At 38.8% G+C, this 25,037-nt stretch overlaps 1 protein-coding gene across 5 annotated transcripts in view; it reads left to right on the top strand.

Annotated features, from left to right (window-relative positions):
- UVRAG (UV radiation resistance associated) overlaps positions 1-25,037 on the top strand; it is a 329,716-nt gene that overhangs the window by 80,219 nt on the left and 224,460 nt on the right. For all 5 annotated transcript variants that reach the window (XM_003910437.5, XM_031653097.1, XM_021926331.2 and 2 more), the window contains one exon: positions 19,093-19,178. In XM_003910437.5, coding sequence (XP_003910486.4) covers positions 19,093-19,178 — 86 coding nt within the window. The remainder of the gene's footprint in view (positions 1-19,092; positions 19,179-25,037) is intronic.

Genomic DNA, 25,037 nt, shown 5'->3' with positions numbered 1-25,037 from the left:
TCATCAACAACAGTAGATGCCAGAAGAACTATGTCTTCAATGTGCTATTAATAATTAATTCTGTTTCTAGTAAACTTTTAGTCAAGAGTGAGGGTAATTTGAGACCAGCTAGGGCAACATAATGAAATACTATCTCTATAAAATTAAAAAAAAAAATTAGCCAGGCATGGTACATGCCTATAGTCTAAGCTGCTTGGGAGGCTGAGGTGGAAGGATTGTTTGAGCCAGGAATTCAAGGCTGCAGTGAGCTATGATCGCACCACTGCACTCTGGCCTATGTGACAGAAAAAAAAAAAGTGAGGGTGAGAGAGAGAGCATTTTATTGATTGATTGAGACAGAGTCTCACTCTGTTGCCCAGTCCCACCTCGGAGTAGCAGGGATTATAGGTGTGAACCACTGCACCTGGCAGGGATAGTTTTAAATGCATAAAGATTGAGAGTTTACTTCCCACAGACCCTTTACCCATGCTGAATGATGCAAATAGAAAATGATACCAAATGGAGCATGTAGTATGTAAGAAAACAGCAAGGGGTATACAAATGGTTAAAACATTAGTGAATTTAATTTCTGACTGTAAGCTAACAAACAGAAATAAATATCTGATAAGCGTATGTGCTTTAAGGTGAAACAAACCAGGCCATTGTTATTCAAAATGTGTAGTCTGGACCAGTGCTCGTCTAGGAACTGTCTGTCACAATCTGTGGTGAGCAACGTGGAAAAAGTAAGGGTAAAAGTTTCAGAACTTCTATAGCAATATGACGTTATTGTGACTCTTCATTGTGTTTTACGAAAGTATCAGTTCACAATGGAATGAACAACAACAACAACAACAACAACAAATCCAGCCAACTGGTCCTACCCCACAGAGAGTGAAAAGCATTGCCCTAGACAACAATAATGAGAGTGGGTGTTCAAAGGGTTAAGACTCACTGACGTCACTGATTTGTTTGGGAGGAGGGTAAAGATAGTAACCAGCTTTAGAATTTGCTAGAAAAAACTGTGGTCAAGTGTACATGTTAAAAATTTAAGGATACCTAGTAAAGGCTAAAATCAGAGGGCTGGGTGTAGTGGCTCACCCCTGTAATCCCAGCACTTTGGTCTCGAACTCCTGATCCCAAGTGATCCGTCCGCCTTAACCTCCCAAAGTGTGGGGATTACAGCCATAAGGCACCGTGCCCAGACCGTATAATCCTAGCACTTTGAGAAGCTGAAGTGGGAGGATTGTTTGAAGCCAGGAGTTTGAGACCAACCTGGGCAACAAAGAGAGACTCCCGTCTCTACCAAAAAAAAAAAAAAAAAAGTTGGAAAACAGAGATTATAGATTTCTAATTAGCAGAGGAAAAAAGAGAATAGAAAGTATAGAAAGCTTTGTCAACTTGGTAGGAAACAAAAAAGGAAACCAAAGGTAAAAAGAAACATGTAGTGTGGGGGTAACATTAAGTCCAAATATATTTGTAATCACAGTAATTATAAATGGATGTCATATAGGTTTGAAGTATTTCATTTAAAACTTTAAAAATGCTAAAGCAACAAGGCTTTGAGAACAGGATTAAATTTTAAGAATGAGTATTTTATACAGAAGAGGAAAAGTTATTCTTAGGAAGCAATGACAGAGCACATTTTTTTTTTTTTTGGAGCCATTCTCCTGCCTCAGCCTCCCGAGTAGCTGGGACTACAGGTGCCTGCCACCTCGCCCGGCTAGTTTTTTTTTTTTTTTTTTTGTATTTTTTAGTAGAGACGGGGTTTCACCGTGTTAGCCAGGATGGTCTCGATCTCCTGACCTTGTGATCCACCCGTCTCGGCCTCCCAAAGTGCTGGGATTACAGGCTTGAGCCACCGCGCCCGGCCCAGAGCACATTTTAAAGCAGCTTTCAGTAATGCCTAAAATTTTTGTTGACCAGTTCTTTGGCATTCTTCTTTTTTACATTAGCTGTGGCCAGAAACAGTTTTATTATTATTGCTGCTGATTATGTTGATGCTAATACTCCCTCTGTCTACATTCTCTTCATATGTCTTCAGCCACTATGGATCTAAAAGCTGAAATTACTTATCTATTCATAACTTTTCCCTCTTTATTTATCCGCTTCTCCCAAAGGCTTTACATCTTTCTGTTGAGTTTTTAGGAACCAAAATCTCTTAACTATAGAATACAATGGCTAAGTAGTTCATTTTCACTTCCAGAAGTGTGTTGGACACTACTTAATATACTGAAAAATTGTTCACTAAACACTGAATTTTAATCCTTTGTTCAGTTACCTATTCTGGCATTATTAGGGAGTGATACATTCTTGTTAATTGTAATAGCAAAATGGTCTTTATTTGGCATCCAAATGTGGCAGTCTTTTTTTTTTTTAAAGGAAAAAAAAATAGAGATGAGGTCTCACTGTGTTGCCCAGGATGGTCTGGAACTGCTGGGCTCAAATGATCCTCCTACCTTGGCCTCCCAAAGTGTTGGGATTACAGGCGTGAGCCACCACACCTGGCCAGATACTGCAGTCTTAAGTGTTTAATAGCAATTCAGACAAAAGATAAGTTGAATAAGTGATGGTACAGATTTTTATCTTGGTTGTAAAAGTGATTCATGATTTTTTTTTTCCTGGTAAAAAATATCAAGCACCTACTATAGGCCTATTATTAAACTAGGTACTGTGGGATACAAAAGTATAAGACGTGGATTCACAAATTTATTTTCTTTGTTGAGGAGATAAGACAGCATATATTCCAGAAGACATCTAGTTTACAAATGAGTTTAGTTTGAACAATTGTTTTTGGTGTCATTTGTTTGCATCTTGCAAATAATGCAGGTGAGTTATAGCAGAACCTTAAATAATTTGAAGAGCACTTCAGGAAGAGGTTTTAATGTTTGGTGACTATTGGAAAGCAAAGAGGAGCTTTGTTATACCTTGAAATTGTGGATGGAGGTTGGTGAATAAGGCTGGGTGACCTGTAGAGATTTCTACATGGATTTTCTAGGTGGGTTTAACTGCTATGATGGTGATTAGGGGAGGATGAGAAATAAAAGGTTGTTGAGCTATTAAGCTGGAAATCTTTCAGATCCCCATTCAGGATTTTGTCTTTAATGTATACAGGTAAAATTTTCTTTGCCTGAATTTCCTTTTGGTGACCACTCTTCTTTTGTGGGACTGCTGACAACTACTTTTTATGAATGCACAGTCCTAGCCGTTAAGAATATGGCTATTGGAGTCAGATTGATATTAATTATAGGCACTCTTGGCAACTACTACTCCAGTAAATGGAAACTTCTACTCACTAGGCTCTAAATCCTATGATAAGAGGAATTACATCTCTAATACTTACCATTGTATTAACACTATATCTCTAGCACAGTGCCTGGTATGTAGTAGGCACTCAATAAAAATTTGTTAGTGAATGAAGGTGAATGCTTGCGTGTTTAGGGCTATCAGGCTATCATAGCAATAATTGAGAATAAAAATCTTGAGTAGATAATATTTGTTCCACCCTGGGTTACCCTCCAGCCTCAACTTTTGGTATTTATTTTTATGTAACTCATAATGGCACAATTACTCCAACTGTTGTGCTACTGATAAGGTGCAAAAGCATTAGACCAGTTGTTATAACACTGGAGTGAAATTACTTATAGACAAATCTCTGAAGATTAAAGAGCTGTGAAGATAAGTATATAGATATATAGAGATATAAGTAAGAATTTCATTTTCTGATTAGAAGCTATAGCAGTAATATCTTTACAGTCCAGTAGATGGCAATACTTTCTCATTTTAATGGAAAAAATTAGAGTAGGCATAGAATCCAAGTCAAAAGGAGCAAATCTTTGTGAATGAAAGAAACTCAGGATATTGAAATAGCAATCTGGTGATGAATTTCACAAAAATAACCGTATAACTTGATTGTCTCAAGTACATAGGCTGAGATTGAAGATTTAGCTATAATAAGTTTCAGGATCTGTTTTGAAAGCCTGCACAAATGAAAACTCCTTATTTCATATTTTTCAATTTGTTCTGGTACTGTGCTCCTTGGGCAAATCGATGAACTTCTCTTAGTTTTAGGTTCCTCATCTCAAAAGTAAGAAAATCCTAATTAGCTGTATAACACCGCAGGGAATATTAGTTATCTAGCCCAACACTCTTATTTCGTAGATGGAAAAACTGACGTTCAGGGGGCTTATGATTTCTTGAACTTGACATGGCAAGTTAGCTCCATACTACAAATGATAACTTAGACATAGCTATAATTTATTTTATTTATTATTACTTTTGAGATGGAATCTCATTCTATCACCCAGGCTGGAGTGCAGTGGCATGATCTTGGCTCACTGCAACCTCTGCCTCCCAGGTTCAATCGATTATCCTGCTTCAGCCTCCCGAGTAGCTGGGATTATAGGCAACTGCCACCACACCCAGCTAATTTTTGTATTTTTAGTAGAGATGGGGTTTCACCATACTGACCAGGCTGGTCTCGAACTCCTGAGCTCAAGTGATCTACCCACCTCGGCCTCCCAGAGTGCTGGGATTACAGGCATGAGCCACCAGCTGCTATAATTTATTCATCTCTATATATCTCTATACTTACCTTCATAGCTCTTTAATCTTTAGGGATTTGTCTATAAGTAATTTCACTCCAGGCTTATAACAACCTTAGAGGAAGGTAGGGCCAATTTATCATGATTTGCTTAAAAGAAATTGAGTCACAGAGGGGCAAAGTGACTTCCTTTCACTCCTTGACTTAGTCATTTCCATACAATGAATTGCCCCTTTCTCTTTGCTCCTGAAGCCCTTTTGACATACCTCTGTTAGTAGCTGTTGAGTTTATTATAATTTTTTCAATTGTATATCTGTCTCTCTTTCTAGAAGGTACAAACTGTATCTTAACTTTGTATCTGTAATACCAGGCTCAGTAGCAGGCATCTAATAGGTATATAGTAAGTGCTTACGGAATAAAAATGAATGGCCAAGATACTAGGATGGAGTTGTGGCAGAACCTGGATCAGAACATATCTCTCCCTCTTTATAGACATGCACTTTCTTCATTATGCTATATCACCTGTGAAGAGGTGATGTGATAGAAGATTTTCATCATTTAATTCTTGTTTGAGGTTTCTTCCATCATTTAATTTCACTCTGATTATATACTGTTAGCGGTACCTCCTTTAACGTATAGCATCTTAGGTGGACAAGTAGTAGTATTTTCATTTTCAGGATAAAGATGCTGAAACCCAGAGAAGTTAAGAGATTTCCATGTAGTTAACTTTGTAGAACTGAGAAATTAAATAGATGGTTATTTTCTCTTGCTAGTCATTCTAATGGATAACTTGTTTCCAAAGCACGTCCCACACAGTATGCAAGCAGGACATCATTCAGAAGTAGGGATTAAGTGTCCCAAGTAAAGCCAATATTTTAATAACAGGGACCTGGATATGGTATATTTCTGTCCAGGTCTTTTAGTACATTATCAAGCAAAATTTGGAAAAACATTTAAAAAGTCCATTCCTATGCATATTCTGTTTAGTTTTCCTTTCTCCTGCCTTACAAAATAGAAGAAACGAAGACTGGGAAAATCCTCAGGGGCTGTTGATAATAGCCGCTTGCTTTATTATTAAACATCTAGAGATTTGAGCCCAGATTAAATCCAGGGTAAAATTTTATTTCTGAACTATTTGAACTGGTGTGATTGTGTACTAACAGTATTATACTAGGTAGGTATAGAGTTTTTGTTTGTTTTATTTTAAAATATTTTTCCCATTTCTCTTCTCAGGAATGCAGAGCTTTAAAAAAACTACCATTGCCAGTTTTCGTTTACTGAGTGCCTGCTATGAGACACTATATCAGATAGGTTACATGTTTTTATTTAATCTGTGTGTAACAGACCCATGAGGTAGTTCTCCTCCTTTTATGGGTGAAGTACCTTAGAAGAAAGCATTAAACTACTGACCCAAGCAAGATGGCATAGGTGGTGAAGAGCAGATCCATGATTCGAGCCCAGGTCTGATTCATTTGAAGGCTTGTTTTCTTAACCACTATGCTGCATGGCATCTCCACATTTCTTCCCAGTTCATGTAGTGTGACAGCATACAAAGTCTCCGCCTTCACATTAACCAACACAAAGCATAACCAGTTGTGCATTGTGGGAATCAAATGAGAGAATACACGTGTAAACACTTTGAACAGTATCTCAGTGCTTTATTCTGCAGACTTTGGGCATTTATTATTGTAGAGTGGGCATGCAATGCCCATGAGACCATCAACCCACTGAAGTCCACAAAAGTTCCACACATTAGTCACTGTATTTGGCTTCCCTCTAAGTCTTTTTTCCCCCTTTTCTCTTGGATCGAATTAGCTTTTGACAGATGTTTGGAAAATCATCTTATCCTGTAATTCATATTTATAAACCCTGTTGCTGCAGTGTGGTCCCCATTCTCTCTCTTCATTGAAGCCAGAGAATAATCTGGGAAAACGCCATGTTTCCTGTTATGAATTTGGAAGATCTTGTCTTCTTAGCACAATTTTTGAGAATTTTTAATACTCTAAAATTCAAAGCCACGTATGGTTCTTCATATAAATGTTTTAGATTCTTGAGATGTAAACAGAAACAGAGCTCGACTTGTTCTCACCAGGGGATTCAGAGAGTTTAAAATTTTGTTTTGTTTAATATTTTGAAAACTTGTTTTCACCGTTCTTGTTTAGATTTGTGTAGAGGGCATTTTTGAGCCCCCTCACCCCATCCTGTAAGTCAGTTTCTGTTTCAACTGTTGTACAAAGCTGAGAATCTTCTCTCACTCTCTTTTTTTCTCTCTCCATGAATGCTCGTTAACATACTGTCACTGTTGCCTTCTCTTTCTTCTCTCTGCTTTCACAGTTGTAGTAATTTGGGCATACATCCTTTCTTCCTATTAAGGCGTATGCTCATTTAGGGCTGAGGTTATGCCTTACTCAGTTTTAAAGTCTCAGACTTTGCTTACTGAATATTTTTCCATGAGTGAATGAAGTCTACTAGGATCACGTTGTTCCCATCTCTATTTTAAGGTAGACTTTTTGCTTAAGGGATGGCTACTTTAGCAGGGTTACTTTCAGTCCTCATGTCATGGAGGAGCATTGAAGGCACTTAGTCCACTTCATACTTGGAGTGTGTGCCTGTGATTGTGATTATTTTCTGAGTATATTTGAAGTATGAACAAAAACATCTTCATCTCTGTTGATCTAAATTTAAAATCATTAATTTTAGTTTCAGGATCTGTACATCTTTGCTTAATGATACTATTCTTATTTCTCAGTGCTTCTCACTGTTTTAAAGGAGAGGAAAAACATTCTCTGTTGTCTCAAACATTGGGCCAAATCTGAGGGGATGTACTCATTCAGCTCAGGTTAATTGTCTAAGAAGAGGCCTCACCTTTCTTCCTTAACTACTCAGCGTCTGGGTTTCATCAGATCTCAGAGCCAGGGGTGTCTAAGGCTTGATGATGCTTAACAGAGATACGTGCACAGTTTTCTTTGGCTTAAACTTGGCTGACACCTAAAAGTGTTGTTAATGTCCAAATGAACATATACACCTAGGAACACAGGCTGTCTATTGATTCATTAGGTAGCTGTAGTCATGCAAACAAATACTGTATTTTAAAAAAGTATACTCATTGCATCTGAAAATGTGCTCAAGTAGTAGGATGAGCCATTGTTTTTTTTTCCTTGCCCATCAAGATTTTCTTATTTTACCTAGGTCAAGTAGAAGAAGACTATTTTCAAAGCTCACTTATGGTTTTATGCATAAATATAGAACACTGGCAAGTCCTGCTGGGAAGAGCTTTCCTCCCAGATATACACCTCCACTTTAGATTTTCATGTATCTGGACATGTGTCAAATTTGCCTGGATGTGTCAGGTATACATATGCTCTCCATAGCCCAAACTGAGCTCATTTCCCTTCCCCTGTCACAATACTTCCTGCTGTGTTTCTTAGTGAAATGAATGGTTCCACAGTCCACCTACTTTCTCAGGTCAGAACATAGAGTTGTCCTCAGTCCCTTCTTCTGTGTTTCAATCACTACTGATAGTGGCTGCTACTTTTTTCCTGGTTCTTGACATTATAGTCAGATTTATTTTTCTAAAATGCTCATCATGTTCTTCCTTTATTCAAATCTTGTCAGCAGTGTTTGCCCTCAATAATTAATGAATTACGAGGTCTTGCTATTCCTTATTTCTAAACACTCCATCCTTAATACTTTCTTAGGCTAAGATTTGTTCCACGTCAGTTTTAGGTTTTAGCTAAGGCCCCATTTCCATAGGAAGGTTTTTCTGTGATGTACCTCTTAAGTCCAGTGTGGACAGATCCCTTTTATATGCTTCCGTAGCACCTGGTATTACATTTCCCTCGTCACTGACCCTTATCCTATTATATTCTGATTGCCTATTTGCTTACCCCTCTTACCTGCTACACTGTAAACTGTGCGAGGGAAGGGACAGTGTTTGTTTTCACCTGTTGATCCCTAGTACTTAGCACTGTGTCTGGCATGTAATAATAATCCAGTACATTCTTGTCAAATGAGTGAATGAAGCTTCTGTAGCAGCAGATCATTAGAAATTCTGTTGGAATACACCACTTGGTCGTTATTAGTATAGCTCAGCAGTCCCCAACCTTTTTGCACCAGGGATCGGTATTGTGGAAGACAAGTTTTTCCACGGATGGGAGTGGGGACAGTTTCAGGATGAAACTGTTCCACCTCAGATCATCAGGCATTAGTTAGATTTTCATAAGAAATGCACAACCTAGATCCATTACATGTGTAGTTTACATTATGGTTCCAGGTCCCATGAGAATCGAATGCCCTAGCTGATCTGATAGGAGGTAGAGCTCAGGTGGTGATGCTTGCGCTGGGGGTTGGGAACCCCTAGTATAGCTTGTTACTCAGAATTGTAGTTCTCTTAGCGGTTTCTGACATTTCTGCATAGATACCTGCCAAATTATTATACTTTAAATGGAGCTCTTCATTTTTTCTCTCCAAGGTTGCTTTCTCTTCCAGTTTTCCATGTCTTTATTAACTATTTTTTCAGTTATCCTGGCCTCAAATTTTATAGTTAAGTATTGATTTTTTTTTTTAATCCATTCTATTCAGTCAGCCACTAGACTCTTCTGAGTTCTTATTTGAAATTGTTCTGGTATCTGTGGCTACTTTTCCATCTCCATTGCCATAATCCAAGCTCAGATCAACATTCCCAAAGGGCTGGGTCACTGCAGTAGTTTCCTGGCGGGCCTATAGACTCTAGTCTCTTTGTATCCACTCTGTCTTACTGCTGCCTGATTAATCTTGCTAAAGGACGCTTTCGTTTTTTATTCCTTTGCTTAAAGATTGTAGGGAGTAAATTCTTATTGTCTGCTAGATGTGTCCAGCTCTCTGGTCTGATTGCTTTCTCTCCATCAGCCCAAATTCAGTCAGTTGTATAGTACTTTGGGTTCTATCTCTGCTTTTATCTCTCTTCTTCCTTCTCTTCCTCCTCCCCACCTTCCTTCTCTCCCCCATCTTCCTTCCTCCTCCTCCCCACCTTCCTCCTCCTCCTCTTTTTCCGTTTCTGTTGGTTTTTATTACCATTGCCATTGGTGGATTTGGAACCCTCTTTATGTTTTGTATGTATGGATTTTTATAGTAGCCTCCTATCGGATAGTTGGACAGTCTTCTTTCTCCAATTTATCAGGTTTGTCAATACCAGAGTAACTTTCCTTAAATGTAGCTCTGATTATAAACCCTAAGCTGTTAGAAACCTTCCATGAGTTCTTACTGCCCATAGGTTGTCTTTACATTTTAGCATGGTATTCAAGGCTTGCTGTGTTCTGGCCCTCCTTACTTATTCAGCTGTATCTCCCACTACTTCCCTCTCCAGGGATCCAAATAATTTCCACGTCACTGAAGCTAAACGAATTGGACTACTATTTAATTTTCTCTGAATGCAGCTTGTGTTTTCCTGCTGTCGTACTTTGGCTAAAGGTGTTCAGTCTGTGTGGGACTTTCCTTCACTGCCGTTCAGCTTTTCAGTACTACTTAATCCATCCCAAATGCTGCCACCCCTGCAGTCTTTGATGTTCCTGTTCTACTAGATGGAATCTTTACCGCAGCAGAACTCCTGTAGCTTTTTAAAAAGCCTTTCTTATGGCACTCTTGCATTATTCACTTGGAACGTTCACTGGGTTGTGTACTCTTACGAGGACAGTAGTAATAATGGCCTAACACCATCTATGTACTCGGTGTTCAGGAAACACCAAAAGGAATAAGTATATGTGTAATGCTATTTGCTTCCTAATCAGTTATCCTACTAACAGGGTTATTTCTGTATACATTTTGTAGTTTTAATGAAGTTAAGGACAGTCTTGTGTTGTTGCAGCTAAAAACTCTCAAAATATGTAGTAACATGTTTTAAAACGTGACTCATCCAATGAGCTAGTAGAGCAGTAAGCAAACCATGGTCCACCACATATTTTTGTATAGCTTGCAACTAAGACTGATTTTACTTTTTAAAATAATTTTAAAGAAAAAATAAGAATATGTGACAGAAATGATATGTGGCCTGCAAAGCCTAAAACATTTACTCTGTGGCCCTTTATGGAAAATGTTTGCTGACCACTCATCTAGAAATAACCTGACTTGCCTGGAATTACTCCTGCTCGTTGGGTATGTTAAATTATCTATTTCCCTGAGCAGTTTAATAGGCACTCACCCAGACTGGTTCCTATTCCGTTCCTTGAAGAAGAACTGTTAGGCCTGACTTCAGAAGAATTTTGAGTGACATGTAAATCTCTTCTGGGCTCTTTGGCACTTGGCAGTATCTCACACAGATAACCAGATACAAATGAGCCGTTTCTTTCCATTATAATCCTTCATCAGAAGTCTGTCGGGATCGAACATCTGGTGAAGTTAGATGTCATTCAGAACAAGGCTCTTAGCATATTTCAAGAATGTTAATTGCTAAGTGATGGCTGAAACAGGAGGGCTTAATAATGTCCTTAAATTGCCTTAAATGTATATGGACTCAGAATTTTTAGAATTGGAAAAGGTCTTAGAGATCATTGAGTATAGCCTGGTTCTTAAGAACATGGGCTGTGGAGCCAGACTGCATGGCTCTTCTCTTTAATCCTCTTTGTGTCTCAGTTTCCACACCTTTAAAGTGGGGATAATAATAGCACCTATTTCACAGGGGTTTGTGAATATTAAATGTGTTAACATTTAACACTTTAACAGTTAGCTAACCTTGGCATGTAAAATACAATACTGCCTGCCACATTGTAAATGCATGTAAACATTACTTTTTATATTGCTGTTTTTTTATTACTGTTTTTATTAGTAGTAGTTGCATCTCATTTTATAATTAAGGAAACTGAGGCCTAGGAGAGTTAAATTATTTTCCTCACTTATGCGATAGGCAGAGTAGATTAAAACCCAGGATCCCAGCTTCCAGTTGAATGTTCTTTCCCTGTTATAAAGCGTGGCTTTTAGTTGTATGTCAGTGGGTGTGGATAAATTTTTTATAGTCAGAAAAAATATTTGGCAGCTTTTTCCATAAAATAAGAAAAGCTAAGTAGAACATCATTAATCATTTCTCCTGAGAATCTTAAATCTACTTCTCAAGTCTTCTATTATTTGGATTTTGTTGCTGATTTATAAGACTGTCTCCTCTGTCCTCATTTTCCTCATCTGCCCTTAAAATGTATAGATTATTTCTTAGCATCCATTTTTTAAAATTGAGGTGAAGTTAATGTAACATGAATTAACTGTTTTGAAGTTTGCAATTCAGTGGCTCTGGGTACATTCACAATGTTGTGTACCACCATCTCTGTCAAGTTGCAAAACATTTTCATAATCCCCAAATAAAACTCTGTACCTATGAAGTACTCACTTTCTATTTTGCTGTCCTCTAAACCTCTGGCAAACACCAGTTTGCTTTCCATCTCTATGGATTTACCTATTTTGGGTATTTCATACAAATTGAATTATATGGTATGTGACCTTTTGTTCTGGCTTTTTTTTCACTTAGTGTAATGTTTTGGTGTTGCATCTACATGTAGGAAGGAATGGACTTCGTTCCTTTTTAGGGCTGAGTAATATTCTTTTTTTTTTTTTGAGACGGAGTCTCACTCTGTCACACAGGCTGGAGTGCAGTGGCCGGATCTCAGCTCACTGCAAGCTCCGCCTCCCGGGTTCACGCCATTCTCCTGCCTCAGCCTCTCGAGTAGCTGGGACTACAGGCGCCCGCCACATTGCCCAGCTAGTTTTTTGTATGTTTTAGTAGAGACGGGGTTTCACCGTGTTAGCCAGGATGGTCTCGATCTCCTGACCTCGTGATCCACCCATCTCGGCCTCCCAAAGTGCTGGGATTACAGGCTTGAGCCACCGCGCCCAGCCGGGCTGAGTAATATTCTATTGCATGTGTACACACACGCAGTCACACACACACACACACATTTTGTTTATTCATCTGTTGATAGACATTTGTATTGTTTCTATATTTTTGACTGTTGTGAATAGTGCTGCTATGAACATTCGTGTACAACTGTTTGTTTGAGTGTCTGTTCTCAGTTCTTTTGGGTATGTACCTAGGAGTGAAATTGCTGGGTCATATTATAATTCTATGATTACCTTTTTGAGGAACTGCTGAACTTTTTTTTACAGTGGCTGACCAATACATTCTTAACAGCAGTATGTGAGGGTTCTCATTTCTCCACATCCTCACGAACGCTTATCTTCTGTTTGTTATGCCATTTGTGTATCTTTATTTGGAGAATGTCTCTTGCAGTTCTTTGCCCATTTTAAAGTTGAATTGTCTTTTTGTTGTTGAATGTATGAGTTCTTTATATCATCTGGATATTAGACCTCTATCAGATATACAATTTGTAAATATTTTCTCCCATTCCGTTGGGTTGTTTTCTACTTACTTGATAGTGTCCTTTGATGCACAAAAGTTTTTAATTTTAATGAAGTATGATTTACTGATTTTTTTTGTACTAATGCTTTTTATATCATATGTAAGAATAGATTGGTAAATCCAAGGTTATATGGATTTACCCCTGTGTTTTCTTCTAATAGTTGTATAGTTTTTTTTTTAGCTTTATGGTGTTTTGTTGTTGTTGTTTTTGGAGATAGGGTCTCACTCTGTCACCCAGACTGGATTACAGGGGCGTGATCTCAGCTCACTTCAACCTCTGCCTCCTGAGTTCAAGTTATTCTCTTGCCTCCAACCTCCCGAGTAGCTGGGATTACAGGCGCGTGCCATCACGCCCCGGCTAATTTTTCTATTTTTAGTAGAGACGGGGTTTTACCATGTTAGTAGCTAGGCTGGTCTCGAACTCCTGACCTCAAGTGATCTGCCCACCTCAGCCTCTCAAAGTGCTGGGATTACAGGCGTGAGCCACTGTGCCTGACCAGCTTATGGTTTTACAGTGAAGTCTTTGATTCATTTTGAGGTAATTTAAAAATACGGTATTAAGAACAGATCCAACTTCATTCTTTTACATGTGACTATCCAGTTTTTTTTAAGCACTGTTTGATGAAAAGACTTATTTCCCCATTGAGTAGTCTATGAACCTTTGTTGAAAATCAGTTGATCATAGATGCATCGATTTATTTCTGGATTCTCAGTTCTATTTTGTTGATTTATATATCTGTCCTTATGCCAGTGCTATCCTGATTTGACTATTGTTGCTTGGTATTAAGTTGAAATTGGGATGTGCGAATCTTCTAACTTTGTTCTCTTCAATATAATTTTGGCTATTGACCCCTTGCAATTACATATGAATTTGAGAATTGGCTTTTCCATTTCTGTAAACAAGGCTGCTGGAATTTTGATAGAGATGGCATTGAATGTCTAGATTGCTTTGGGTATTGTTGCTATGTGGATAATGTTAAGTCTTTAAATCCATGAACATGGGATGCCATTTTATTTATTTTGGTCTAGTTTGGAATACACTTTATTTATTTTTCTTGCCTAATGGTTCTGGCTAGAACTTAGAGTACAAATGTTGAGTAGAAGCGGCGAGAGCAATCACCTTGTCTTTCTTGTTTTTGATATTGGGGGAAGACTTTGAGTCTTTCACTATTGAGTATGATGTTAGCTGTGGGTTTTTTGTAGATGCCCTTTATCAGGTCTGGGAAATTCCTTTCTATTCCTAGTTTGTTGATTTTTTTTTTTTTTTTTTTTTTTTAATCATGGAAAGGTGCTGAATTTTGTCAAATGCATTTTCTGCATCAACTGAGATGACTATGTGTGTTGTGGTGTATTACACTGATCCTTCCTTCCTTCTTTCTTTTCTTTCTCTTTTTGACAGAGTCTTGCTGTGTCACTTAGGCTGGAATGCAGTGGCGCAATCATGGCTCACTGTACCCTCAAACTCCTGGGCTCAAGTGATCCTCCCACCTCAGCCTCCTGAGTAGCTGGGACTACAGGCATGCATCACCATGCCAAGCCAATTTCTTTGTTTAAAAAAAATTTTTTTGTAGAAATGGTGTCTCACTATGTTTCCCAGGCTGGTCTCTAACTCCTGGGCTCTAGTGATCCTCCTGCCTGTGCCTCCCAAAGTGCTGGTATTACAGGGGCCCAGCCTGATTGATTTTCATGTATCGAAACTCCCTTGCATACCCTGTATGAATTTCAGCTGTTCATGGTGTATAATCTTTAAAAAAAATTTATTTGTGTTAAATTACAAATACACAAAATTTACTATCTTAACGATTCTAAGTGTACAGTTTAGTGGCATTAGGTACATTCACACTGTTGTGCAACTATTGCCACCATCCATGTATTTCATCTTGCAAAACTTTTCACCTTGCAAAACTGAAACTCTCCATTAAACAATAATTCCTCATTCTCCCCTCTCCCTGGTCCCTGCCGGTTACCCTTCAACTTTCTGTTTCTATGATTTTGACTACTCTAGGTACCTCATGAATGAATGGATATTTTCCCTTTGATTGGCTTATTTCACTTAATATAATGTCCTCCAGCTTCATCAGTGTTTTCACATGTGTCAGAATTTCCTTCCTTTTTAATGGTGAGTAATATTTCATTGTGTGAATATACCATGTTTTGTTTACCCATCACCTGTCTGTGGACACTTGGGTTGCTTCCACCCCTTGGCTGTTGTAAATCATGCTGCTATGAATATGGATATACAAATGGCGCTTCCCATTCTTGCTTTCACTTTTGGGGAGTATATACCCAGAAATAGTTGCCAGGTTGTGGGTTATAATTCTTTTAATATGCCACTAGATCACTTTTACTAGTATTTTGTTGAAGATTTTTATATCTGTATTCACAAAGGATATTGGTCTATAGTTTTCTCGTGACATTTTTGTCTGGCATTGGTATCAGGATAGTATTGGTCTCATAGAATAACTTAAGAAGTGTTTCCTTGCTTTTATGGTTTTTGAAGACTTTGAGAAGGATTCGTGTTAAATAATTGGTATAATTCACCGGTCAAATAATCTGGTTCTGGGCTTATTTTGTTTTTTATTTTTTTGAGACAGGGTCTTGCTCTGTCTTCCAGGCTGGAGTGCAGTAGTGCAATCTCGGCTCACTGCAGGCTCCACCTCTTGGGTTCACGCCATTCTCCTGCCTCAGCCTCCTGAGTAGCTGGGATTACAGGCGCCCACCACCACGCCCGGCTAATTTTTGTATTTTTAGTAGAGACGGGATCTCACCGTGTTAGCCAGGATGGTCTCGATCTCCTGACCTCATGATCTGCCCGCCTCAGCCTCCCAAAGTGCTGGGATTACAGGCATGAACCACTGTGCCCGGCCTTTTTTTTTTTTTTTTTGGTGGGAGTTTTGTGATTACAAATTCTGTCTACCCCTTTATCTGTTATAGGTCTGTTCAGATTTCCTGTTTCTTCTTGAGTCATTTTTGGTAGTTTGTATATCATTTTGTCTAGGTTATCTGATTTGCTGGAATACAATTAATTGTTCATTGTATTCTTTTATAAGCTTTCTTATTTCTGTAAGGTTGGTAATAACATTCCCACTTCTTTCTTGATTTTAGTGATTTGAGTCTTCTTTCCTTTCCCTTTGGTTAGTTTACCTTAAGATTTGTCAACGTGCCAGGTGCAGTGGCTCATGCCTGTAATCCCAGTACTTTGGGAGGCCAAGGTAGGAGGATAGCTTGAGTCCAGAAGTTAAAGACCAGCCGTTAGTAAGGCAACATAGTAAGACCCCCTTCTCTATAAAAGATAAAAATTAGCTGGGCGTGGTGGTATATGCCTGTAGTCCCAGCTAATTGGGGGGCTGAGGTGGGAGGATCTCATGAACCCGGGAGTTCAAGGTCAGTCTGGGCAACATGGAGAAGCGCCATCTCTACAAAAAAAAAAAAAATACAAAAATTAGCTGGGCATGGTGGTGCATGCCTGTAATTCTGGCTACTCTGGTGGCTGAGGCAGGAGGATGGCTTCAGCCCAGGAGGTTGAGGCTGCAGTGAACTGTGATTGCGCCACTACTCTCCAGTCTGGATAACAGAATCAGACCTTGTTTCAAAAAAAAAAAAAAAAGGTTTGTCAGTGTTGATCTTTTTAAAAAATAAGCTTCTCTAGTTTGAATTAATACCAACTTAGTTTTAATACTGTAAAAAGCTTTGCTTCTCTATTCCCCTGCCTTTGTGTCATTGTTTTCACAGATTGCGTCTTTATAATGGTGTGTCCATCAAGATAGATTTATGATTGTTTCATGTATTTGCCTAGTTGATTGTTTTTTAAATGGTAGATCAACTAGACATTCTTAGGCTACATCCAGTTAATAATGTGTCTTTTTAAATCTTTATAATGTATTGCTGGTTCAATTTGCTGATATTTCGCTAAGGATTTTGTGTTTCTGTTCATGAGGGATATTGGTGTATAATTTCCTTTGTGTGTGTGTGTATTGTCTCTGTCTAGTTTTGGCATCAGTAATGCTAGTTTTATAAGTTGGAAATTGTTCCCTTCTCCACTTTCTGAAGGAGTTTGTGTAAAGTGGATCCTCCCTCCCTGCCTGCCTCCTTCCTTCCTTCCTTCCTTCCTTCCTTCCTTCCTTCCTTCCTTCCTTCCTTCCTTCCTTCCTTCCTTCCTTCCTTCCTTCCTTTCTGTCTCTCTCTCTCTCTCTCTCTCTCTCTCTCAAATGTTTGATGAAATTCATCAGTGAGACCGTTTGGACATGGATTTTTGTGTGTGTGGGAAGGTTTTCAATTGCTTATTCACTAAAACAGTAGATATGGGGCTATTTAGATGTTTTATAGTGTGTCTGGGCACTTTGTGTTTCTTTTCAAGGAACTTGTCTAATTAATCTAAGTTCTCATAGTTATAAGCATAAAGTTGTTAATAATATTCTTCCAATATCCTTTTAATGTCTGTAATGACATAACTTTTAATGCTTCTACTAGCATTATAGCAAATATGTATATGGTGCTTATTACATACCTTTCATTTTACGGATATTAACTTTTAATTCCCATAGTTTGTGAGGCAGTTACTATTATCATCTCCATATTACAGATGAAGAAACCAAGGTTAAACTAAGAGCACTCTGGTGCCTTGCTTAAGATTATAGAGCTGTTGTATTGAAGGCTTGAATTGGACTCCTAGTGGGTCTATAGTCTTTTTTTCTATATTACTGTGTACTCTCCCACCGCTCCCTGACCCTTTTTTTTTTTTTTAAATGACTATTCCTTTTTATCTTTCTTTTTTTTTTTTTTTTTTGACAGGGTCTTCCTCTGTCACACAGGCTGGAGTGCAGTGGTGTGACCAGCCAATTGATTCACCTTGCCTGCTGCCTGGACAGAGCCGATTTATCAAGACAGGGGAATTGCAATAGGGAGAGAGTAATTTATGTAGAGCCAGCTGTGCAGGAGACCGGTGTTTTGTCTTTACTCAAATCAGTCTCCTCCTCTGCCTTTCTTAAATGACAGAGATACCTATTCTGTTCTTCTTATGGAATTGTCCTTTGTTCTTTTTAGAAAGTATCCTTGCTCCTTTGTACCCCAGAGTGGAAATACTTGTTTCTGGTGTTCCTAATTGGAACTTGGAATGCCCTTTTCCCCATAAAAAACGTTACATATGATGGCTAGGCATAGTTGAAATGTTATTGTTAATTCTCTTTTTGAGTCACATAATATGTTAAAACGACTTCTGGAGTTTCCTTGGGAGGTTCACCACAATTTGTAATGTGAAACATTGTTTCCGTGGGAAACTGTGAGAAGAAATGTATTTTATTTTTTTGACCTAACACCAAATTTATCACTTTTTAAAAACAAGAGATTTTCCCCAAAAGTGAAGAAATAAGAAACAAACCCAGTGTTCATGCATTCCCAAACTGCAGCTGTGATTCCAGGATACCTCCTTCTCTCAAACCGAGCTGGCTTCATGGGAATCCAGTGGTGGTACATGGGTTGAGAGTTCCTTTGTGCTGCATTTTTTACTGCCTCTCTCCTGAGTTGTGGGGATAGATTCTGCAGGCTCTTGTGCTGGCCCAAAGGTGCCCAGCCTTGACTTCTCTTCTGTGTCTGTGATCCCAGGTGGGCAGGTCTCCTGGGTCCCTGTGTTCTCAGCAGCTTTCTCAGGCGCCTCTCCCTGCTGCTGTTGCCCCAAGTGATGTTCAGTCATCAGCCTTCATCTGGAGCTCTCTCATTGTGGGTGTGATCCTTGTCATCTTCTGTCGCTGTGGAGACATTAACAAAGTGGGTCGAGGATCCGTGTTCATCTCTCTCTGGGGATGACTGGTCAGCACAAGGGTGGCAGCGTTGGGTGACACCTCCACATCTGCTCTGCCCCCTCGGGGTCTGGGGGCTGTTGTCTTGCTCCATGGCTGGGGCGGCAACTGCTGGGTCTGCACTGTGATGGGAGGGAAGGCCGCAGGGCTCGGGGCTGGGCTGGGCGCGCTCCTTCTCCGCTCTTGTCAGATCCCCCCACCAAAACTTATTTTACATTCCCTCGCCCTGAAAGATTAGACTTGTGTTACATGGCAGGTATACTTTACTTTTTGGAATCTCTACAATTTTAGATTTACTCAGTTGTTAATGTGTCATATTTTTAAAAAGACAAACATGATTAATTTGTGCATATATTTTATTTTGTTTGGTTTTGATTAATTTGTTGATTAATGTCTTTCAGGGTTATTCAAATGCTCAGAAGACTATTCTTCTGCAGGTGGATCAGAACTGTGTTCGCAATTCTTACGATGTCTTCTCTTTGCTACGGTAAGAAACTTCTTAGATTGCCCTGAATTCTAAAGTATCTTTCTCATTTTGAGTTTGTGACATTTCAATGTGAGAAAATTAATGGGAGCTTTAGAGGCTATTATTCAAGTTTACCTTTTTTTAGTGCAAGTGTCATAAATTTTGTAGCTACAGTGATTTAAGTTTATCTAGTTTACACAGTCTTTGGAAAGCTATTTCCTTTCTCTGGCCAGTGGGAGAGAATATTTGGAAGCCAGTGATCTTAAAACAGACATAAGCTATTTCCTGGTCTTCTGTACCCTACAGAACAACAATCAAAGTTGCAGATGTTAGACTTATCAAAGTCCTAACAACTGCAGCATCACTCGGAAAGCCCTTCAGCAGCCCCAAACGTGGCTTTGAGTTTTGACCTGTTCTTTGTCTTAAAAGAATTGCGTTTGGCAAGCCAAAAAAGCTTTGCATGTACCTAATACTCAGAGGCTTAAAGGCCTCAGCTCTATATTTTCATAATGTCTGGGCTTAATTTTGAAAGATTTTAAAATTTAGCTTTAATTTTAAATGTGATAGATCATCAAGGATATTTTTCCGGGGAGCAAGCCACCAAAATAAATGCAATTCCAAATAAAGTTAACAGTGACACTCAACCTGTGTTCACCCTACTCAGACAGATTGTTCATTGAAATTTGATTTTGACAGGATTTTCTAATGTTTACATGACACGTAATACATTTCAGAACATTAGACATCCTCTATATATGTACTTGAGGAATAATCCAGAAGGATGCTCGGAGAAATGGTTATTTTGGCCTTTCCTTTGTGAAACTTGAATCTTATTACACATGATAATATAGAGTTTGGTCACATGGACTGTGTCCATTAATCTTAAGAAACATGGTTTTGACTAAAGTAACCATATACATTTTCTGAGTTTTGGTTCTTGCTTGAGAGATGCCTACGCCTTGACTGCTTAGGATATGTAGCAGAACACACAGGGTTTAGAAATTAGAGGGTGGAGATAGTGGGAGGTGTCAAAACATAAACGTATTTTAATGCCTCTTCAGTTTGAGACACACGAAGTTTTAAGTATTGAAAAGAAGAAAGTCTAGAAATTGTTTGAAATGTGAGTATGCCACTAATATTTCTTGGTATCAGTTTTCCTTAGTAAAATGAGGTGTAGGTACAATTATTTAAAGATATGTTCTAAATGTGAGATTGTGTGACCTTGTTGGAGAAAACAGTAGAATTAAAAGAAAAATACTAAGTCAGGAAGAAGAGGATTTAGGATACTGTAGTATCATAGATGCTGAAAGAGAATAGTTTCCAGGAGTAGCGAACACTGTGATAATGTAGGAGAGCAGGAACTGAAGAAAGACTGTTGGATCTTGTGAAGCAGTGTGGTATCATGGAGGATGTTTTGATTAATCCTACCCTGCCTTTATCTTTGATTTATCCTAATTCATTTAACCTCTGATGCTTCTAAAAAGTGGAAGCAGTGATGTTACAAATTTGTGTAGTTTACAAGCATTTTCACATTTTTTATCTTATTCTCTTAGAAGTCTTTCACACATCAGGGATGATAGATAGCCCTTGTCTTGATTGCAGAAGCTGAGGCCAAGAGGCATTAAATGTTTTATCTATCTGAGGGCACACAGCAAGTAAGAGCCAGACTGGAGGATGCTTTGAAGGGTTTCTGACAGGCATGTTTTTTAAGATCCTTTTAATAGTCTCACCTTCTTAAACTGGTGGTTACAAGGTACACATGGCATAATGACTGCGGGCATTCTTTGGAAAACGCAATGCCCTACATAAATACAAAGTCATCAGGCTAATTTAGTAGTTTCTCAGTTATTGAACATTGATCTTGCAATGATTTGGCTCTTGGGGAGTTTATATCTAGGGTATTTTTCAGACTCTTCAGATGTGTCAGTAATTTGAGCTGCCTTATTAACAGTGGTCTCCTTATGCCTATTGTACAATTCATGCCTAGCTAATAACACAGACATACTTTTCCTAAACCAGGTCAAGTGTCTATTATCAACCAAATTTACTGAACCCAGTGCCTGTAATCCCAGCACTTTGAGAGGCCAAGGCGGGTGTATTGCCTGAGGTCAGGAGTTTGAGACCAGCCTGGTCGACATGGTGAAACCTCATCTCTACTAAAAATACAAAAATCAACCAGGCATGGTGACACATGCCTGTAGTCCCAGCTGCTCGGGAGGCTGAGGCAGGAGATTAGCCTGAACCCGGGAGGCGGAGGTTGCAGTGAGCCAAGATTGTGCCACTGCACTCCAGCCTGGGTGACAGAGTAAGACTCCATCGCAGAGGGGGAAAAAAAAAAAAAAAAACTCCTTCAGATGGATGGGTTATACTGTTTTATAGGAAAACAATGACCTGAGACCTTAATCAGATACTTTGACCTATGGTTAAGAATTTAGGCTAATTTCAGTGTTGCCAAAGATTAGCATTTCTTTCCAAATTTACATTTAATGTGGGATAGTAATTAAACTATTCCTTCTTAACTCTTGGAAATCTCTGGATTAAGGGTTTGTTTTCAGGTAAAAGTAGATATTTAATTAGGAGCCAGTTTACTCATTGTTATATTTGATATTTTAGGGTGTTCACCACAAGGTGTCAATGTTATTCCTTAACTGGCATTTGAAATTTTATTTATTTTACAATTTTGGGGTGAGAAAAGTGGGGGACTAAAATGGAGTATAAAGCAACGTTGTAAATGATAAATAAGCATTCATTTTTTGAGTTAACTAAAAAAATCTTACTATGATTCCTTCTAGGTTAAAGAATACAGGCTTAGTAGATAGCTTTCTAATAGGCTTACTAGGTAGCTTTCTCCTTTTGTTTCTGTTTTTTTAAAAAATCCTATTGATAGGGAATTACTGAAAGATTATAAAGAGAGGAGGAGTAAATGACATAGTCAGGCTTGCAATTTAGAATTCTAACCATGGTGTCAGTGTGGAATAGACCTGAGGGATGAGCCTGGAAGCAATGATTCCTGTCTAATCTTACCTGTTCTCTGACTGAGAGATTATTTTTACTGTTAAAAAAACTCATTTTTTGGTTGTTTTTTCTTTTATACTTTTTCAAAGAGGTAACTCTGTTATAGTAAGAAAAGTAGTAATTCTGGTTTTTTTTTTCTAGTATAGTTTTTATTGTTTTTTTCCCCTTCTCCTTTAGAAATATCCTGCTTTTGCCAGTTTAATAAGTGGAAGTATGGTGGAAAAATAAAGGGCTTTGGTCCTTCACCTAAATTCCAGTCCTAAAACTGCCATATGTAGGTAGACTGGATGCAAGACTTTGCATCAGCTTTTTGTATACCTTAGTCTGCTTTTGTAAAATGGGGCTAATATTTGTCTCTTCTATTAGGAATATTGTTAGAATTAAATAAGGTAAAATATTTGAAAGATCTTAGGACAGTTACTGGCATATAGTAGACATTCAATAAATGTTAGTTTTCTTCTTCCTCTTTACTTACCCTGTCTTGGAATTGGCTTTCTCCTTTAAGCCAGTATTCCTTTTCCTTGTTACCCTAGCTGTTCCACCTTTCAGCGTAATTTCCCTTTCTCTCCCTACCATTCTGGTGTTTTCCATATCTGCTTTTATAACTGCATGATGGATTCTTTTTGCTCACTGCCCAGAAAAGTCAATGCATTGAGAACAGGTTTTACAGCAAAGAAAGAGTTTGATTATCACAGGACCAGCCAAGTGGAAGGATGGGAGATAATTCTCAGATCTGCTTCCTCAGAATTCACAGGCTACAGTGTTTCAAGGATAGTTTGGTAGGCAGGGGTCTAGGAAATGGGGAATCCTGATTAGTTGGGTTGGGGCTAAAATCATAGGGGGTCTAAGCTGTCTTCTTGTGCCACGTTAGTTCCTGTGTGGGGGTCATAAGACCAATTGAGCCAGTTTCTTGATATGGGCTACCTATTTGACACCAGCTGGTCCATCAGAATTCAGAGTCTGAAAAATACCTCAAGCACCAGTCTTAGGTTTTATGATAGTGATGTTATCTATGGGAGCAATTGGGAAGGCTACAAACCTTGTGACCTCTGGGTACATGACTCTTGAACCATAATTTTACAAAGGTGGTTTCAGTCCCTGAGTCATAAGGAGGAGGTTACTTTCGGGAAGGGACTGTTTTCATCTTTATTTTAAAGTTAAACTATAAATTAATTCCTCCCATAGTTAGCTTGGCCTATACCCAGGAATGTACAAAGACAGTTTGTGAGGCTAGAAGCAAGATGGAGTCAGCTACTCCATGTTCATTGATTTCTGTCACTCGTAATTTTTACAAAGGTGGTTTTACTTTCAAAGTTGCTTTCATTAATTCTAAACAGTCATAATAAAATATATTTAACATGTGTATGTCTTTTCTCCTTAATGACATTGAAATCTTCTTGAAGGAAAGGGTTATTTCTTCTGGCTGTATTTCTCCTCTCCGTCTACCTTACCAACACTTCTTGGTTAATTGTTGGAGTTCCTTTGGCTTGTGAGCTTACTAGGGCTCTTCTGTATTACTCTTTTTCCCTAGGTACTCTCTTGTGTTACTAAAGCTACAACTAACACATCTACATGTTAATATCTCTTCAGTCTGTATCTCTAGCTCTACCTCTCTTTTGGATTTCCAGTCTGCATTTTCCAGCAACCAAGGATATTTGTACTTTTTTGTCCTTGAGGAACCTCAACCTCAAAGTTGTCTGGAGCCACACTCATCAGTTTAATACTCCTCTTCCTTTTCTTTTCCCTGGTTTGTCTCGTGGTATTATCATCATCCTAGTCTCCCAAGCTAGTAATCTTAGTCATTTTTGGTTTCGCTAATTTTTCTTCCCTTAGTGATAGATATTGTTGATGATAAACCATATTGATTCTTTGGTGAGATGTCTCATCTGTCGATCCTTCTTTGTTTTTAATCTGTATTTTACTAGACTGTTTCCTGATCTCCTAGATGAAGAAATTAAGGCACAAAGTAGTTAAGTAACTTCACCAAGGTCACACAAACTAGTGTTAGAACCTGTATTCAAACCCAGGCAGTCTAGCTCCAGAGGCTATCATGTAAACTAGTGTATCTTAAATCCTTACAATCTTTTACACTGCTGCTAGAGTGATCTTTTAGAAGATACATGGGCAGGGCATGGTGGTTCCATGCCTGTAATCCCAGCACTTTGGGAGGCCAAGACAGACGGATCACGAGGTCAGGAGATCGAGACCATCCTGGCTAACACAATGAAACCCCGTCTCTACTAAAAATACGAAAAAAAAAAAAAAATAGCTGAGTGTGGTGGTGGGCACGTGTAGTCCCAGCTCCTTGGGAGGCTGAGGCAGGAGAATGGCGTGAACTCAGGAGGTGGAGCTTTCAGTGAGCCGAGATCGCGCCACTGCACTCCAGCCTGGGCGACAGAGCCATACTCGGTCTCAAAAAGAAAGAAAGAAAGAAAGAGAGAGAGAGAGAGAGAGAGAGAGAGAGGGGGAAGGAAGGAAGGAAGGAAGGAAAGGAAGGAAGGAAGGAAGGAAGGAAGGAAGGAAGGAAGGAAGGAAGGAGAGAGAGAAAGGAAGGAAGGAAGGAAGGAAGGAACGAAGGAAGGAAGGAAGGAAGGATTTTCTTACTCGCTGGGCTTAGAAAGCTTTGATAGATTATATACAGGATAAGGTTCACACTTCTTAATGTGGTATTCAAGGGACATTTTGCAATACATGCCCTTAGGGACCATGGTCTTTATTTCAAAGTCCTCCCACCCCCTACTTGTATAATCAATAACTATCATTTATGGAGTGCTTACTGTGTTATAATTAGTTCTTCATTGTCTGATTTTTCCCTCCACTCCTATCAACACCCCCAAACTGAGATTGCCTTTAGGCAAGAATCCT

Source organism: Papio anubis, chromosome 12 (genome assembly GCF_008728515.1).
Source record: "Papio anubis isolate 15944 chromosome 12, Panubis1.0, whole genome shotgun sequence".
NCBI classification, from domain to species: domain Eukaryota; kingdom Metazoa; phylum Chordata; class Mammalia; order Primates; family Cercopithecidae; genus Papio; species Papio anubis.
The sequence above is the reverse complement of the archived record's forward strand: the minus strand, read 5'-3'. Positions and strand labels throughout refer to the sequence as shown.